General features: G+C 47.5%; 1 protein-coding gene across 3 annotated transcripts in view; it reads left to right on the top strand.

The window, feature by feature from the left end:
• The window catches only part of TTF1 (transcription termination factor 1), a 28957-nt gene extending 15425 nt beyond the window's left edge, over window positions 1-13532 (top strand). For 2 of the 3 annotated variants that reach the window (XM_019971052.2, XM_070799494.1), the window contains 6 exons: window positions 886-1016; window positions 2789-3023; window positions 5925-6014; window positions 7205-7270; window positions 11927-12012; window positions 13271-13532. In XM_019971052.2, the coding sequence (XP_019826611.2) occupies window positions 886-1016; window positions 2789-3023; window positions 5925-6014; window positions 7205-7270; window positions 11927-12012; window positions 13271-13455 (793 nt within the window). In that variant the 3' untranslated portion in view covers window positions 13456-13532. Of the gene's footprint in view, window positions 1-885; window positions 1017-2788; window positions 3024-5924; window positions 6015-7204; window positions 7271-11926; window positions 12013-13270 lie in introns of those variants that run through there. The other variant, XR_002181840.2, reaches the window with a different exon arrangement.
• Window positions 13533-18462: the final 4930 nt, after the last annotated feature.

Below are 18462 nucleotides of genomic sequence, written 5' to 3'. Positions count from 1 at the left end.
AAATTAACTCATCTAAAAACAAATAGAAGTAATTTTCACACAATCCCTAGATATTTCTAAGTGACACAGTTGACTCAGACAACATTTCCATTGGCCAGTGGTGGCGTGGGGGAAGGTCAGGCAAACCAGGGAGCCACAGCACGCAGTTGGAAGTAGTGACAGGGGCAGTAATGGGATAGCAGGGCACCGCCAGCCCTGACGGTCAGGAAAGCCTCACTGAAGACGCACCATTTCAACTGCATCTGAAGAGCCAGCAGGAGCTTTCCAGGGGGTCAAGTGGAAGGGAGAGGAGGGCTTCCCATCGCAGGTCTAGAGGCCGAGGTGACTGGTGAAACTGAACCATGGAGAGCGCTGGCCTTTGCAGGCATAGTCAAAAAGTCCAGGTTTTATTGTTTGGAACCTTTATGGGTCTGGCTGGAGAATAGTGAGATCCATCTGCCCTGGCCTCTGCGTAAGTGAGCCAGGCCTCTGGCCAGGGACTGTGGTGACCAATTTATAGGATGCCCACAGGTGAGATGGGCTTCCCTTATGGCTCAGCTGGTAAAGACTCCACCTGCAGTGTGAGAGACCTGGGTTCAATCCCTGGGTTGGGAAGATCCCCTGGAGGAGGGAAAGGCTACCCACTCCAGTATTCTGGCCTGGAGAATTCCATGGACTGTACAGTCCATGGGGTCACAAAGAGTCAGACACAGCTGAGTGACTTTTACTTCACTGTCACGGGTGAGATGCCAAGGCAGGAAGGGGCAGGGCTCTGGATCCTGGGAGCTGGTATCCTGATGGTCCACCCCACTCAGCCGCTTCCAGCACCGCAGAGTGCCCAGTGAGGATACAGGCTTTAAGCTCATGGTTCCTGCTCAGCTGTGACCTGTTTTCTCTTCCTCTTAGGTACAGCAAAGGAGATACCGAGAAGTTGAAGATATACCAGTCCCTGCACGGGAACGACTGGAAGAAGATTGGCGAGATGGTGTCTCGAAGCAGCCTCTCTGTGGCCCTGAAGTTCTCCCAGATCAACGGTCGTAAGTTGTGGTCCCTGGTGCCCACCCGGGTGAACAGCCCAGCCCAGAATGGCCCAGGGTCCAGGCATCACTGCCCACCTGTCTGCTGAGAGAGCCATCACTGTTTCAGCCATTCCCTGACCAATTCATTTCTTCATGGGCATGGTTGAAACCACACAACCCTTACTCCCCAGACTGATTTCTGTGTTGCACTGAACTCAGTTCAGTAGCTTTCAGCCTGACTAACTGCCAGATAAACCGAAACCCGAGGAAGCCAGTGGACAGGAGAGCCGGGCCCGCCAAGGTCTGTTCCCCGAGGTGGCCCTGAGGCCGTCGCAGGGAGGGCCTGTTGGGTGTGGGTGTTTCCCAGTGTCAGCCATCGCCTGTCTCTTTTCCTCCTCTTTCATTGAAAGCTGCCTTGGTTGTACTCTCCACATTAAAAAAAATCCCCAGTTAGCTTTAAGAAGGCAGTCCTTAGTGGGTGTTGGCATCAGCCCAGAGGCTAAATCAGCGTTGGGTTTCCAGTAAATATTTGAAGGTGGAGCTGAACATGAGTGTGATGTCATTCCAGCGTGATTCAGTTGCATCAATGCAGAGAGTTTCATGGGGTGATGGCCAATCTCCCGCCCTGCAGGCAGAACGGGGCAGTGGGTTCCAGCCAGGTGTCTGCATGTCTGCATGCAGTAGACCCCGAGAGGGTTGGAGACCAGGCCTTCTGTGCCCCCAGTGCCAGCCAAGCCTTAGCGTGGCCAATTCTGCCAGTTTCCAGGAAGTAAAGCAAACATCTGAATTTGCGTGCACATGTGAAATCAAAATATCTTTTGGGAATTTTACCTTTTTATCCTTGGGACTCTCTTGACTTTTAAGTATTCATCCTAATTGTTACTGGGGAAATAGTAACAGTAACACTGTGGCCAAATCAAAGATAGGTGTAGCCTGCCAGTTTGCGGCCTCGTCCTTAGCATGTGAGCAGCTAGACAAGAAGGGTGAACTGTGGGTGCTCTGGCGCCTGCAGCGGTGATTGGCTGTCGAGGTTCTCAGATGCCTTCATCGTCACGTGCTGCAGTAGCCTCGCTGCGCCGTGCACTCTGCTCCAGGAACTCTTGTGGGGAGTTACGCATATAACATGGAAGACCTTTGGTTGCTTTCTTCCCCACCAAATGTTTAGGGAATTCACAACTGCCTGCAGGAGAGATTACTCCTAGAAACAGAAAGAATGGCTTTTGCAAAGTTAAAAACAAAAAATAGATTGCTTTAAGAAAGGGGTTTTTGGTTTTGGTTTTGGCCATTGGTTGTACGTGTGTGCACGCATGTGCATGTATACATACCCTTGGTTCTTAAAAAGAATCCGTGGGCGCTTTAGTAGTTTCGCCTTGATTTGCATGTAAACTGTTTTGTGATTCAAATGTTGCCCGCTATCTTTTGGAAAGTGGCTGATTATCTTTTTGTTTCTAAAGACTTTCTTCTTCCAGAGCAGTTTTGGGGTCACGGTTAAAGCGAGAGGATGGTACAGAGATTTCCTGTATGCCCCCACCCCTCACACGCACAGCCTCCCCCACCATCAGCAGCCCCCCAGCAGAGTGGCCCATGTGTACAGTCCATGAACCGACGGTGGCACGTCTCAACCCCCCCAGAGTCCACAGTCGACGATAGGAACCTCTCTAGCTATTGTCCCCTCTGTGGGTTTGGACTGATGTCCAGTGACACATCTCCATCATTCTCGTCGTGTTTTTAATACTGTGTTTGAAAGCAAATAGATTAGCAGCTTGAAGACCATCCTTTTATGTCAACAGAAATTAATCATGGTGCCTGGAGCAAGACGGAAACCCAGAAACTAATCAAGGCTGTTGAAGAAGTGATTCTGAAGAAAATGTCTCCCCAGGAGCTAAACGAGATGGATTCTAAACTGCAGCTGAACCCTGAAGGCCGCCTGTCGATTGTTCGGGAGAAGCTCTACAAAGGCATATCCTGGGTAGAAGTGGAGGCTAGAGTGGAAACCAGGAATTGGATGCAGTGTAAAAGTAAGTGGTAAGTTTGAGGCTTCTTACCTAAATCTCAACAAGGTGCCGACCTCCCCCTTCTCGGCAGTTTCTAGTGAGTGGGTGGGCTGGGGAGGTCCCTAAGAATACCTGTAACTACTTACCACGCGGAAAGCCTTGCAGGCCAAGAGGAATCCTCTCCGATCCTCGGCTCCAGCAACTTCGATGTCAGTGTCTGATGTAAGGTGGCACTTAGCCAACCCTGATTCATCGTGTGGCTACTTCATAAATAACTTGAACCTTTTAAATTCTTTTTATTATTCTAATTGAAGTATACTTGATTTACAGTGTTGTATTAGTTTCAGAGATATAGCTAAGTGATTCAGTTGTATGGAGAGAATTTTTCATTCTCTTTTCCAGCATTTACGAGACACTTGAGTCCAGTTCCCTGTGCTTGTACCTGGTGTGTCTGTTTCACATCTGGGAGTTTGTATCTGCTGCTCCCCGTCTCCTAATCTGTCCCTCCCCCGCTGACCCTCTGGTTACCAAAACTTTGTTTTCTATGTCTGCTTTGTAAATAGAACTTGAATCTTCTTAATATTGAATATTGTATTCAATATTATTGAATATTGTATTGACTTCTGGTTTTTTCACTCTGTCCCTTTCTTCATAAAACAAGGCTGTTACCTATTTATAGCATGAAAAAAAAAGTACAAAACTAACATTCAGGAGAGAAATCACAAGCCTAATGATCAGAAATAGCTCTCCCTCCTTATTTTTGCTTTCTTTGTTTTTTTGACTTTGACTTTGACTTTCTCTTTCTCATTCAGACTCCTTCGCCGAAGCAGGGCGGCCATACGTTCGTCCTGGAAGGCGTTTAGGTGCATCGGTAGAAGTGGTTTCAGTCTGGCTCTGGCCGCACAGTCTTTGCCTGGGGTAGTGTTTCCCGGGCCTGCAAAGGCTCTGAGCTGAACTTCGAGCTGCAACATAGCAGTGGTCCTGAGCTCACGCCCCAGGCCTCCTACACAAAGGGGGCTCCATCGACTTGACTATTGAAGAAGGATGGACTCCAGAGTGGGCATGTTGTGCATTAAAAGCAAACTCCTGGATTATACTGTGTACCTGGCAGCTCTGCTGTAGGGTACTTATTTTTTTTCTAGAAGACTGTCCTCAGGACATAAACTCCAAAGAACAGATAATGTTTTAGGTGGGGAAACAGGTACTGTGGAGGAATCAGAGACCTTTCTACCTCTGGTAACTTAGACTTGAAGAAGTGGGAGGACTTCCCTGGCTGTCCACTGGTTTCAGTCTGCACTTCCACTGCAGGGGGCGAAGGTTCGATTGCTGATCGAAGTTCCGCGTGCTGCAGGTTGTGGCCAAAGAAAAGCAGTGAGACTTCCCTGGTGTCCTGTGGTTAGGACCGCATGCCTTTACTGGGTCAGGCCTGGGTTTTATCCCCGCTCGGGGAGCTATGATCCTGCAAGTCATGCGGCCAAGAAAAAGAGTGGGTGATAAGCCTTAGAGATGAGACGTCAGTGTCTTAGAAGAGAAACGACCAGGAGAGCCACGCCTCAGAATCAGCGGAACTAAATAAAGGCAGGGCGTCTTTTTTAATTGGAAGAAAATGTAGAAAACTGGAACACTGAACGTTGATTTACTTCACGAAACACTGAAGTGGCATCAGGTGGTACATTTCAGAACCAGGGACGTGGGCAGCCGACCACGAAGTGTCGGTTTCTGTGAGTGTGTCATGCATCTTCCTTCTCAGGAAAGCAGATGTCACAGCTTGTGACCTGTCCATCCGATTGTGACAAATTTCACTCTTTAAGAGAAGCACTCTTTAAATATTTTTAATTAGGTTCCTGCTCTCATTAGGAACTCCAGGGAACCCTTTTCCTCAGCCATGAGCTTTGAGCCTTACAAGAATCATTGAATCATTTATCACTTTACTCAATGTCTCTTATTTGGTATTTCAACAGCTCAAAGGTAATAACACCCATGTCCCTGTTCTATAAGCAATCAAAAATAAATTGAGTCTACACAGCACCCTTTAGCACCAGCAAGCAGGCTTCTTTTTTCTTTCTTCCTTTGTTTAACTGTTTTATCATTAAAATTTTATGACACACTAACTTAGAACTCCTTGTATCCATCATCTAATTTCAATAAATAATCAACAGCTTTCTATCAATTTATTTGTACTTTCCCACTTAAAAACAAGTATATTCTTGATCGTGGTAAATGCTAGCAGTGATGGGTTGCACAAGTTAGAAAGTAGTAGAAATTAAAAAAACAATAAGGACAACTGTTTTTTTTAATTTTTCCAAATATTTCTTTAATTTTCTCTATACTTGAGGGGAGGTGAGCCCAGGCTGGGGGGCTGCTTCAGTGCTGGAGTGTATGATGCCTTGGAACTTGGTTGTTGTTCGCTAAGTCATGTCTGTCTGTGCAACCCCATGGACTGTGGCACACTGGTTTCCTCTGCCCTCCACTATCTCCCAGGGTTTTCTCAGACTTGTGTCCATTGAGTTTGTGATACCATCCCACTGTCTCATGCTCTGTCACCCCCTTCTCCTGCCCTCAATCTTTCCCAGCATCAGGGTCTTTTCCAGTGAGTCAGCTCTTCCAATCAGGTGACCAAATTGGAGCTTCAGCATCAGTCCTTCTAATGAATATTCAGGGTTGATTTCCTTTAGGATTGACTGGTTTGATCTCCTGGCTGTCCAAGGGACTCTCAAGAGTCTTCTCCAGTGTCACAGTTCAAAAGCATCGAATCTTCAGTGCTCAGCCTTCCTTATGGAACGTAGGTACTTTCATCCTGGAGGAAGCACCACTGAGATACCACCTTACAGCCTGAACAACAACCTGAATAAGGACAATTTCAATGAGGAAAACAAAGGACATTTTAATGGAAACTTTACCCTGAAAGTAAACTGTTTTTCTGTTAATACAGGACGGAAATTCTAACCAAGAGGATGACGAATGGTCGGGACGTGTACCGAGGAGTGAACGCTCTGCAGGCCAAGATCAATCTGATCGAAAGGTACAGAAATAGTCAGCAACACTGTTTTACTCCTTTTTCCCTCTAGGCAAAGAGTAGTTAGCCAAGCCTGTGGGTCTAAGGGACCTGGGCTTGTGTCAAAGGAGGGGCGCCGAAGAGCAGAAGAAGCCTCTGGATTCTGGGCACCCTTCATCCTGTTCTCTGTCAGGAATGCTGCTGCTCCTTCCTCGGTGGGCTTCTTCATTCTCCACCCTGGCCTGGCTGGGGATGCCCACCCCCCCCTTTATTTCTCTACCAGAGGGACTAGCAGAGACAAGGAGCACCTCTCAAGTGAGGCAGGCCTGGGTTCCAGTGAGGGTACATCGTGTGGGTGGTCCCACAATGACCCGAGCTCTCAGTCCGTCTCCTGGTGTGCAGAATAGACACAGTCCCCCCAGCTTCAGCAGATAGTGTCGAGGGCGAGTGGATTCACGGGTGCAAGGCCTTAACCCGGTGTCTGTCACATAGTCAGTGCTAAGCACACAGTCACCACTCCTGTGTGTCTGCGTTGAATGGTGAACTTGGGTTTGTTTTTTTTAATTGAAGTATGAAAGGAAAGTGAAAGTGAAGTCACTCAGTCATGTCCGACTCTTTGTGACCCCTTGGACTATAGCCCACCAGGCTTCTCCGTCCATGGGATTTTCCAGGCAAGAATACTGGAGTGGATTGCCATTTCCTTCTCCAGGAGATCTTCCCAACCCAAGGATTGAACCCGGGTCTCCCACATTGTAGGCAGACGCTTTACCGTCTGAGTCACCAGGGAAGTCTTCAGTTGATTTAATTTCTGCTGTACAGCAAAGTGACTTAGTTATACATATATATGTGTATTTCTATATATACAGTATACTTTTTCATATTTCATTCTTTTCCATGACGGTTTATCACAGGATGTTGAACATTAACTGTGAAGTTGATGTTTTTTACCGTGAGGAGGCGACATGGCTTGGTGGGAGGTGCACAGGGCTCAGGAGGAGGACAGGAAGCTTTTTGGTCTGGAGTTCATGTACCCCATGACCTTGGGCTAACCTTGGGTTTGCCTGCCTGTGTTACCCACTGGGCCTGGGTAACACAGGGAGCTGGAACAGAGGTGGACACGCTGAGGCCTTCCAGCTCTTAATATTCTGTGAGTCCACGAAGATGGCCATCATGCTGAATTTTGGCTTGAAAACCTAATTTTTATTTTTTTCTCATAGGTTGTACGAAATAAATGTGCAAGATGTTAATGAAATAGACTGGGAAGATCTTGCTAGCATCATAGGGTAAGGCCATTTGTTTGATATTAAGCTAGTGAAAAGATAAGAGATGACTTCTAATAAATGACGGGCTATCAGACTTAAAAGAACAGGACTGAAATTTGCGCCGCTTATGTTACTCACCTTATAAATTATATTTATGAACCTTATAAAATGTATTGGTGAACCGCCCCTGCCCCCCTTAGTACTAGACCAGGTTAATCATACCAACCCTCCCTCTACTCCAGCCCCCATCTCCACCCCCAGGACACCTGCGAAGAGTGAATGAAATGTGTGTAGAGTCTCCTAAAGAACTCACCAGTTACGACTGGCAGGAGGACCCCACGTGGCCCTCACCCATCACCAGCCTCCTTCCATCTGCCGCGTTGGCTCTGTCATCCCTCCGTCCCTGTCCCCCTCCTGCTCCCCGTTCCAAGGGAATAGAATTGTTTCCATCAACCACTTGAGAGTTAGTGGTGGCCGACGTGTCCTCAGCAAGGATGTTACCCTGCATCTGCCAGCACAGTGATCACGCCCAGGGCGTCTGCGTGGCTGCAGTGTTCTTCTCTAACACACGGCCCCGTGCGGATTTCACCCGTTGTCCCAGAAATCCCTTCGAAGCACATTCCCCCGTCTTAGGATCCAACCCAGGATCTGTCTCCTTAGCGTCATCTAATCCGCAGAATTCTTCTGCCTCTGTGTTTCCTTCTTTTTATCGTTGCAGTGTCGTTGATTTGTTTCACACGTACAACAAAGCGATTCAATTTTGTGTGTGTGTGTGTGTGTGTGTGTGTATTTTCAGATTCTTTTCCATTAAAAAAAAAAAATTGTATTTATTTTGGCTACACTGAGCCTTTGTTGTGGCACTGCCCCTCCGCACATGGGATCTTAGTCCTCTGACCAGGGATCGAACCCACACCCCCTGCATCGGAAGGCAGGTTCTTCACCACTGGGCCACCAGGGAAGTCCTTCACATTCTGTTCCATTATTACAAGGTGTTGAATGTAGTTCCCTGGGCTGTGCACTAGGTCCTTGCTGTTTGTTTGTTTTATACACAGCAGCAGGTATCTGTTAACGCCTTTGTCTTCATTGACGTTGAAACTGTGGGAGAATGCAGGCTAGTCGTCCTGTAGAACTTGCCTCAGCTGAAGCTTGTCGGAGGCTCCCTCACGGCTAGATTTGCGTTTTGTATTTTACATAGGAATCCCTCAGGGGCGGGGCTGTGTCTCTGTCACCAGGTCCCACCTTGTCCTGAGGCCTGTGGTTCTGACATGGACCCCTGGACTCTGCCTCATTTCCCCTTGCAGAAAAGTGACAGTTTCTCTCCTGGTGGTAGGAAACGGCTGCGGGGAGCTATTTTGAGACCCCCTCAGGTTCCTCTTCCTCTCGGGGCCTCGCTGTGCTGATCATTTGCATCTCTCACCTGAGGAGTGCCATCTCACTCTCATCCGCTGTCACTCTCTGCCTTTGTTGCTACGGTCCTTGCATTTTCAGCCAGTGAAGGAGAGGCCACCCCTCCTAAGGTCTGAAGCCGCTGCTGGCCCAACAGGGAGAGCTGGCCGGCAGAGCCCTGTGCCTCTAAGCCCAGCAGATTGCCAGGCACTGTGGGGCGCAGGGTTGGTGGGCTTTGGGAGGCGGAGCGTTGAGGGACCCTCTGGCCTTTAGGTTTGAACGGTGGAGCAGGGAGCAGGGCTCCCGCAGCCTGGCTGCCTTTCAGAACTGTGGCTGCTGACGTGAGGTTGTCATCGATCCATTAGGAAGGGTGTAAACTGGCTCTAGTGGTTAGTTATTTATATTTCAGGATTATGGACAAAGCATAGTCCATAAAGCATCAGTCCACTTCAGTAGCTCAGTCCTGTCTGACTCTTTGCAGCCCCGTGGACTGCAGCAGGCCAGGCCTCCCTGTCCATCACCAACTCCCGGAGTTGACCCAAACTCATGTCCATTGAGTCGGTGATGCCATCCAACCGTCTCATCCTCTGTCGTCCCCTTCTCCTCCCACCTTCAGTCTTTCCCAGCATCAGGGTCTTTTCAGATGAGTCAGTTCTTCGCATCAGGTGGCCAAAGGATTGGAGCCTCAAACATAAGGTGTAGTGGTCGCTTATTCACATCTGAGGATTACGGACAGAGCACAGTCGGTTTGGCTGCTGGCTTTTACTTGCCGTTGGAATCATGCAGCGGCAGGCCCTGGCAAGAGCCACACGCGCCCATGCTTCCAAACCCTTTCCTTTCCTTCTCGCTCATCTCAGCAGCACGCCATCTGCTCTTCAGCTGGTGGGTCCCTAAGGGGGAGGTGTCAGGGGCTTTGAAGGAAGGAGATCCTGCCGTGCACCCCACCAACTCCCACCCCAGGAAGTATTCATGTGGACACATCTCTCCCTTTGCCATATCAAACCACTTTTGAAAAACCCTGACTTTTCCAATAGGTGTTTGGGTATCTTGCAACATTGCCTCAAATCACATTTCTTAAAGTGGATTTTTAGTGATTTTAGGTAGAATTATATACTTAAATATTGAATGTTCTGGTTAAGATTTAGAAATCTCAGGACTTCCCTAGAGGTGCAGTGGTTAAGAGTCCACACTGCCAATGCCAGACCTCGGGTGTGGGTTTGATCCTTGGTCGGGGAACTAAGATCCTACATGCTGTGCAGCATGGCCAAAAGATTAAAAAGAAGAAAAAAGAGATTTAGGAATCTCAAAGCTATAAAATAGACATCATGGCATCCAGTCAAATACTGTTGGAAGTAGAACGTTCTCAAAGTTTTAATAATAAATTAAAACAGTGAAAATAACTAAATTGAAAGTTTGGTCTCCTCAGGTTCTTGAAGCCTCCCTCATGAATTATTTAGGCAGGATTTTAAAGACAGCATCCCTGCCTAATGAGATGTAACACCCACTTCATTTGAAAATGTTACTTCTTGAAGCCCAAGCTTTGATCTGCAGAGCAGTCTGGCACAGGGCACCGTGGGAAGAAGGAAGGTTTTCCAGATGGCCTAGAACTTGGCCTCTGCAGTCAGACAGACTGGGCGTCAAGTCCCGGAACTCTGCTCGGTATTTAGCTGGCCTTCGTCAGGCGGTCCCCTCGCTGGTCTCCGCGCCACCGTTCCTCGTTTGCGGGGTGGTTGAACGTGTCCGTAATCAGGACTGAAGGGGACAGTGCGTGGTGCATAGTGTGTGCTCGGCGCGCCGCCGCTGCCGCAAAGAGGTATAAAGAGCCCAGCTGTCTTCCACGTGTGTAGCAGATCAAATTATTCCCACTAATCATATAACATCTAGATTAGCTAATTGTCAAAACAAATATGTCACACTTCTATGGTTTAAAGGGGAAGACATGCCCAGGAGGGCTTCCTTTGTGGCTCAGCTGGTAAAGAGTCCACCTGCAATTTGGGAGACCTGGGTTCAGTCCCTGGGTTTGGGAAGATCCCCTGGAGAAGGGAAAGGCTACCCACTCCAGTATTCTGGCCTGGAGAATTCCTCAGACTATATAGTCTGTGGGGTCGCAAAGAGCTGGACACAACTGAGCGACTTTCACTTTCACATGCCCAGGAAGTGACATTAGTGAATTTTCAATTAAAAAAAGTTTTTAAGATTTGGTTGTTTCCATCCTGCCTATTGTAAGTGGAAAATGAATTTGATTCACCAGCACACCATAAGTGTCCACTTTCTTTAGCTTTGCAAAATTAAAAATCCAGATACCTGCCTTTGCATTGTGACAAATATATAGTTATCCTAACTGTAGTAAAGACTGTAGGACTTGTGAATAATGCCATTTGTAGCCACATAGATGGACCTAGAGATTATCATAGTTAACTGCAATAAGTCAAAGACACATATCATGTGATATCACGTACATGTGGAATCTAAAAGAATGATACAAATGAACTTACTTATGAACAGAAATGGACTCGTGGACATAGAAAACAGATTTATGGTTACCAAAGGGGAATGGGAAGGGGTGAGGGGATGAATTAGGAGGTGGGATTAACATATATATACAACTATATAAAATAAACGACAAGGACCTACTGTATAGCACAGGGAACTATACTCAGTATCCTATACTAATCTATAATGGGAAAAATCTGAGGAAAGAATGTGTGGACTGTGTGTGACTGAATCACTTTGCTGCACACTTGAAACGTAATATTATAAATTAACTTCAATTTAAAAAAAATCTATCTGATAGCCAAAAAAGTATAGAATTTGGAATGGACCCAAGCGACGTTCCAGGCCTTGCCCTTCACAGCTCTAAAACCTTGGCTGGCTCTCTGTGCCTCGGTTTCCCCATCTCCAAAGTGAGGGCTCAGAGTCGGAGCCCCCTCGCAGAGCGGTGGTGAGGCTCGTGGCTGCTCTGTGGCAAGCAGAGAGCCAGGCTGGGGACGCGTAAGCATCAGCCCGTGCACACTGGTATCGCAGCTTGTCTTCCTTTCTGGTAGTTTATTCTAGTTTGGACAGAATTCATCTTACTGCACTGCTGTTTTGCTTCCTTTCGTATGTGTGTGTTTACGTGGACAGTAGCTTTTCACATGTCTCATTTTTCTCACACATGTGCAGACACGAGGATTAAGAAAGCTACTTGTGTCTGTAAACCACCCCTTCCTTAATCAGCGCGTTTAGTACACAGGACTGGAATGAGTTATTTTGAACTGCCACTAACTTTTTTACACCTTTTCCTTTCTAAAGGGATGTTCCCCCATCTTACGTCCAGACTAAATTTTATAAACTAAAAGCTACCTGCGTTCCCTTTTGGCAGAAGAAGACTTTCCCAGGTCAGTGTTTTCAGTATTTGAATAGTTAAAAACAGCACATGTGGGCACACATTGGTCGTGTGACCTTGGGCAGGTGACTTCTGGGAACCTCGGATTTTTCAAATGTGAAAACTGACAAATTATAACCCCTGCCTGGGACTTCTCTGGCAGCTCAGTGGTACAGAACCTGCCTGCCAATGCAGGAGACATTGGTTCAATCCTTGGGTAGCGAAGATCCCCTGGAGAAGGAAAGGGCAACCAGTTCCAGTATTCTTGCCTGGAAAATCACACGGACAGAGGAGCCTAGACAGAGGAGCCTAGCAAGCTACAGTCCATGGGGTCGCAGAGAGTCAGACACAACCGAGCAAATGAACACACACGCATGCAACCCCATCTTTTTTTGAATGTACTAGAAGAGCTAACAGACTTGTAAAATGTGGTCACCAGGGTGCCGGGCACTTGGCAAGCACTTGACATGTAACCGTGAGTGATCCTGGGTTGCACACACCTTACGCTCACATACACACGCTCACACCACATGCCTGCACACACACTGTTTCACAGACAACTGGATGCGCCCAGCTCTTTCTCTGAAGCCTTTTGTGAGTGATTTCCACATGTAATTCTCAAACCTGGACCAGGAGAGTAAGCAGTGTGTGTAAAGTACACAAAGCAGAGCCACCTGTAGGGGATGCGCCCCTGCGACAGGGCACACCAGACACGCGAACTGACGCACGTAATTGGAGGTGCAAACACATACTCGTATCTTGGAAGTTCTCAGCTTGAGGCTTCCTATGTAGGGGACGTACCCTGGGCTTTACCGCAGATACGGTGCATCCTCGTGTCTGGGCTGGGTCCACAGGCAAGGTTGTTCTCTAACAAACTCACAGCAGAGTCGCCGGTACCCTGCCCAGCGTCAGCGTTTGGGAGCTGCTGGCTTGAGTGATGCTCTGCTTTGTAGTGTGTGACGAATGCTTCCTGCATTCAGCAGACCCCGCTTCCTGGGCTTGAATCTGACTTTACCCTCCTGACTCCATGACTTCGGGCAAGTTACATAATGTCTTTATGCCTCATTTGAAAAACGGGTGAACAATAGTGCCTACCCCGTCATAGGAGTTTTTAGCGGGTTGGACGAGGGGCTGTGAGTGAACCAGTAAGAGCTGGGTCTTGGCACACAGTAAAGCCAGGAGCGATACATTGTCATCGTAAGTACCCTCTGTCCTTGACTTTGAAAAGAGGCATTGTCAGACCATCTCAAGATTCAATCTCTTTTCTTTAGAGATCATAGACTACCTTTATGAGACTAGTCTCCCGCTGCTTAAAGAGAAGTTGGAGAAGAAGATGGAGAAAAAAGGGACTGAGATCCAGGCTCCAGCAGCCCCTAAGCCTGTCTTCCTGTTTCGAGACATCTTTTATTATGATGATGACGACAGTGAGGGAGAAGACAGAGATGAAAAAAGTTAAGCAACTGTTACTCTCTCTTGTCCATTTTTCTAGGTTTGGTTTTATTTATAGATGTCAATAAAGATATTTTCACTATTGATTTTACTAAAGAAGGGTCTGAAAATGGTAACTTACATTCTGGACATTTAAACATTGTTTCACATTTCATATTCAAGTCTATCTGAATGTGAAAAGAAAGGTGAGTGTATGGGTTGATTTAATATTTCTGTGCCATTGTGTCAAGAAGATCCCCTGGAGAAGGGAATGGCAACCCACTCCAGTTTCTTGCCTAGGAAATCCCATGGACAGAGGAGCCTGGCGGGCTACAGTCTATGGGATTGCAGAGTCAGACACGACTGAGTGACTAGCACTTTGCTTTTGAATGGTTTTCGCAAAACAGCAGGGTCCCAGATCTTTCTAATGTCAACAAGGCAGTTACGTCTGAAGAACATTTTCTCTCTTTCTTTATTTTTTTTGGCTGCACCGTGCAACTTTTGGGGTCTTAGTTTCCTGACCACTTACTGAACCCAGGCCCTGGGCAATGAAAGCACAGAATCCCAGCCACTGGACCGCCATGGAATTCCTCCAGTGAGCATCTTCATGGTGTGGATTCAGCTGTATGTACACTCGGCAAGAAAAGAACGTTAACGTTTTGTTAGTGCATGCCATTTTGCTTTCTGTTTTTCAGTTGTTTAGATGTATGTTCTGTGTGTGTATTAGGTAAGTGGTACAGGGAGGTTTGTGTTTCCGCAGCTCAGTTTCAGTTCCCGTGTGCCCGTCACGGTGGGTGTATCTCATCTTCCTATGTGTGATTCTAGTGTTAAGACAGGTGTTGTCCATAAAACTGGCCCTTTCAAAGCCAGTTACAGAATTCACCTGCTGTTTAACTGGAAAAAACAAACCAGCCAGCAGTCTCTTCCACTGCTTCTGGAAAAAACTGCCTCCGTTAGACTTACTGACAGATGCTGTCTGGGTCTCGGTCACAACCCATACCTGATGGAAGCTGAAAGGTAATTTTAATATTGGGCTAGTCCATCAATCTGGAAAGCAAACCGCTCTAGATATTTCAAACAGAGAATTCAGTATAGGGATTTAGGTTATGAAATTGTTCACAGGACAAAGGGGCAAACGGGAGCGAGGCTGAACTGCCCAGCGATGGGGAACTGAGGGGAAGCGGCTGCAGCCCCCAGCGGCCCAGGTGAACATGCCCTGGTGCTGACTTTGCAGGCTCTGGGCTGTCTGCTGCTGCAGGAGCCTGTGCACCTGTGTCTGCTTAGAACACAATGGCTTCTGCCTCCCTCCTAGCCTAGCCTCCCACGAGTGCCTTCCATGGGTGGCCCCTTAGCAGAACCCTGCTGGCGAGGGCAATCAAGTTCCCAGGCTTCTAGCCTCGTCTGTACAGGGGAGAACATAGAAAAGGAGGTGTGGGTGAATAGCATCGCATGCCGTGGTGTCCCCCTCTGTGCTGAGATGTGACACCCCCTCCCCTGAGGATTCTCTGATGTTGTTTATGTGGCACCATGATATGCGATGTTGGTTAACGCATCCACAGAGCTAGACATTCTCCCAAACTTGCCATCATGGGAGAAGGAAGAATACAGAGAACGAGTTTAGGAGTCCTCAGTTCAGTTCAGTTCACTTCAGTCGCTCAGTCGTGTCCGACTCTTTGCGACCCCATGAACTGCAGCACACCAGGCCTCCCTATCCATCACCAACTCCCAGAGTTTATCCAAACTCGTGTCCGTTGAGTCCATGATGCCATCCAACCATCTCATCCTCTGTCGTCCCCTTCTCTTCCCACCTTCAATCTTTCCCAGCATCAGGGTCTTTTCAAATGAGTCAGCTCTTCGCATCAAGTGGCCAAAGTATTGGAGTTTCAGCTTCAGCATCAGTCCTTCCAATGAACACCCAGGACTGATCTCCTTTAGGATGGACTGGTTGGATCTCTTTGCAGTCCAAGGGACTCTCAAGAGTCTTCTCCAACACCACATTTCAAAAGCATCAATTCTTCGGCGCTCAGCTTTCTTTACAGTATATCCCCAGACCTATCACCATGTTGTACACACAACAGACAATAAATATTCAGGAAACAAGTGAGGATTTTCTGTATGACAAGCATTTTGCCCTAGTCACCTCCTTCTGTCTGTCAAACATACCAATCTTCATGCTGATGGGAATATGACTTCCCTTGTGGTTCAGCTGGTAAAGAATCAGCCTTCAATGTGGGAGACCTGGGTTCTATTCCTGGGTTGGGAAGATCCCCTGGAGAAGGGAAGGGCTACCCACTCCAGTATTCTGGCCTGGAGAATTCCATGGACTGTATAGTCCTTGGGGTTGCAAAGAGCTGGACACACTGAGCGACTTTCACTTCTGGAGGACAATGTGGTAGAATACATCAGAGCCTTAAGAATGTACATATTCTGAGTGTCTAAACAGGTCCTCTGGGGGCAGGACGCCTTCAGGGAGACCAAGAAAAGCCAGGTGGGATGTCCACTGTGCAGCAGACAAAGAATGTGAACCAGTGCTGGGGGCCAAGGCCAGTTCTGCTGTGTCCTCCAGAAACTGCAAAGCCAGGCACGGTGCCTGGCATAGAGTGCCACCCAAGACCACCTTTGCCCCCTAGGTAGTGGTGGGACTGGAATCTTATACTGCAAAGAAGGACAAGGAGGCAGCTCTCTGAGCCCTCCCTGCAGCAGGCCTCGGAAGCAACCCAGGAAGTCCCAGAGAGTCAGAGAAGAGAAAGGATGAAGGAAGTAGAGTCAGGTGGAGCAACACCAGAAGGTCGGGATCTGCTGTGTCTGTCTTTGAAGATGAAGAGGGCACCAGCCAAGGAATACAGGAGGCCTCTAGGAACTGGGAAAGGTGAGGAAGTGAATTCTTCCCCAGCATGCTGAGGGGGAACACAGCCTTGATGACACCTTGATTTCAGAGACCCATGTCAGACTTCCAACCTGCAGAACTGTAATATAATCATTTGCATCATTTAAAGCCAGTAAGTGTGCAGCAATTTGTGATGACAGCAACAGGAAATTCCTGCCCTGCCAGCTCTCTCCCCTGTACTGGAAACCCCAGCAGATTCAGAGGTACAGGCTCTATATGCCGGGCTTCAAGACCACCAGTGCTCGATGCACTGACTTGGGCCCTGCAGGACTGTGGGTAATTGGGAAGAGGTTCTAGTCAGCCCTTGGGGAGGCCAGAGTTCTACCCCGGGCCCCAGTGGGGAACAGGCCTGCCAGCTGCTGCACGTGGAAAAGAGCACTTGGGCTTTGGTGTCTGAAGGGCCTGAATCCAAAGCCTAGTTGGCGCTTTCCTAAGTGCGTGACTGTGGTCAAGGCCCTTAACCTTTTGCCGCTTTAGTTTTCTTATGTGTAAAATGGGGAGAGTGGCACCTGCCTTAGAAGACTGTTGGATTAAATAAGGTCACAAGGGAAAGTGCTCACAACAGTGCCTGACACCCAGTAAATGCTCCAAAAAATACGGGGAAAAAAGAATGTACATATTCTGTCATGCAGCAATTGTGCTGCTAGGACCTAAAGAGAAAGTAGAACAAGTGTAAAAGACTGGCAGATTTACAATATGAAACCTAGAAATGAGTGTTCCTTAGAGGAAATTCACTGTATTACGGTATATTCCTCGAATCAAATACTCTTCAGTCTCTAAGTCATGTCCAACTCTTTGTGACCCCATGGACTGCAGCATGCCAGGCTTCCCTGACCTTCACTGTCTCCCAGAGTTTGCTCAAAACTCCTGTCCATTGAGAATGGAATATTAGGCAGTAATTAAAAATGATGATAGATTTGGTTAACATAAAAGGTGAATAGTATTATCATCTAAAATACTGAATGAAGTACTTTCTGTATTTCATTCAGAAAGGTACATATATTTTCTTAATTTTGTTACCAGTAAAAGAAAATTGTGTAAATACAGATGCATTAAAATGTATAGGAGGAATGAAACCCGAAGTGCTGACAGTGGGTCTCTCCAGGCAGTGGGACTGTTGAGTTTTGGGGCTAGAACTCTCAATCTGAAAATGCCAGAAAATCAGACTCAGGTAGACCAAAGGGATTTGGGAACTCTCAAGACTGGAAGTCCAGAGGGAGAGGATAGGTCCAGTTACTCAGCATCCTCAAAACGTGTGTTCTTGCTGATTCTAGGCTCTACCTTCTCCAGAGTCCACTTTGTCTTCAGTCCACACAATGGGGGCCCCTTTTGCCCCAAGGATGCCTTCATGGAGCCCCATGTTATAGCATTCTTACTATTTAAATAGAGGGTGCCATTCAAAGAAGAGAACAAGAGCCATTGCTCAAATCCTGGCTTTTGTTCCCAGTGCCCAAGTTAGAGCTCGTGCCCAACTCTGAGCCATCACCGCAGCCCGGAAATCAGGATGGTCTTCAACCTACCTGGGTCCTTTCTGGAGCTCAGCATGCCTATGTGACTGAAAGGGGAAATGGCCCAACAGAAAACCAGGGTCGCAATATAGCAGAAGAGGTCAATGGACTCAGAGAAAGCAACCCATACGTGCAGGAGTGTGGGTCATTACCTGTGCTGTGGATTTGACCCGATAAACTTGGGCATTTTGTGAAAGTTTAGTTTTTTAATTTTTTCTCATCCCTAGCTCCATGCCCCTCCACCCCCCCTCCAAAAAATCTTACCTTTGCCAAACACCCTTTTTGCATATAAAGATCCAGAAATCTGGAAGACAGAGACGGGACGGCTAGACTATATTTGTCAAACGCACGTCTGAGAGGAGAGAAAAGGGAAAACCCTGAGTTTGGTTTGAATGTGTAGACTTTGTAGGACCGACAGGGACCATTCGAGGAGACCCCCGTCCACAGCATGGAGAGAGAAGAAAAAGCCACACGAGAGCGATGGGTTGGTACGTTAACTCCACCAGGGTGCAAGTTGGAGCCATGAAATGAACAACCCCATTCAGAGTGAGAAAAAGGGCAGAAGAGGAAACCTGTACTACTCTGAGGAGTAGACTCAGAAATTGAACAGAGGTAAAGAAAAATGACCTAACAAAAGACA

Source organism: Bos indicus, chromosome 11, assembly GCF_029378745.1.
Source record: "Bos indicus isolate NIAB-ARS_2022 breed Sahiwal x Tharparkar chromosome 11, NIAB-ARS_B.indTharparkar_mat_pri_1.0, whole genome shotgun sequence".
Classification (NCBI taxonomy): domain Eukaryota; kingdom Metazoa; phylum Chordata; class Mammalia; order Artiodactyla; family Bovidae; genus Bos; species Bos indicus.
The sequence above is the reverse complement of the archived record's forward strand: the minus strand, read 5'-3'. Positions and strand labels throughout refer to the sequence as shown.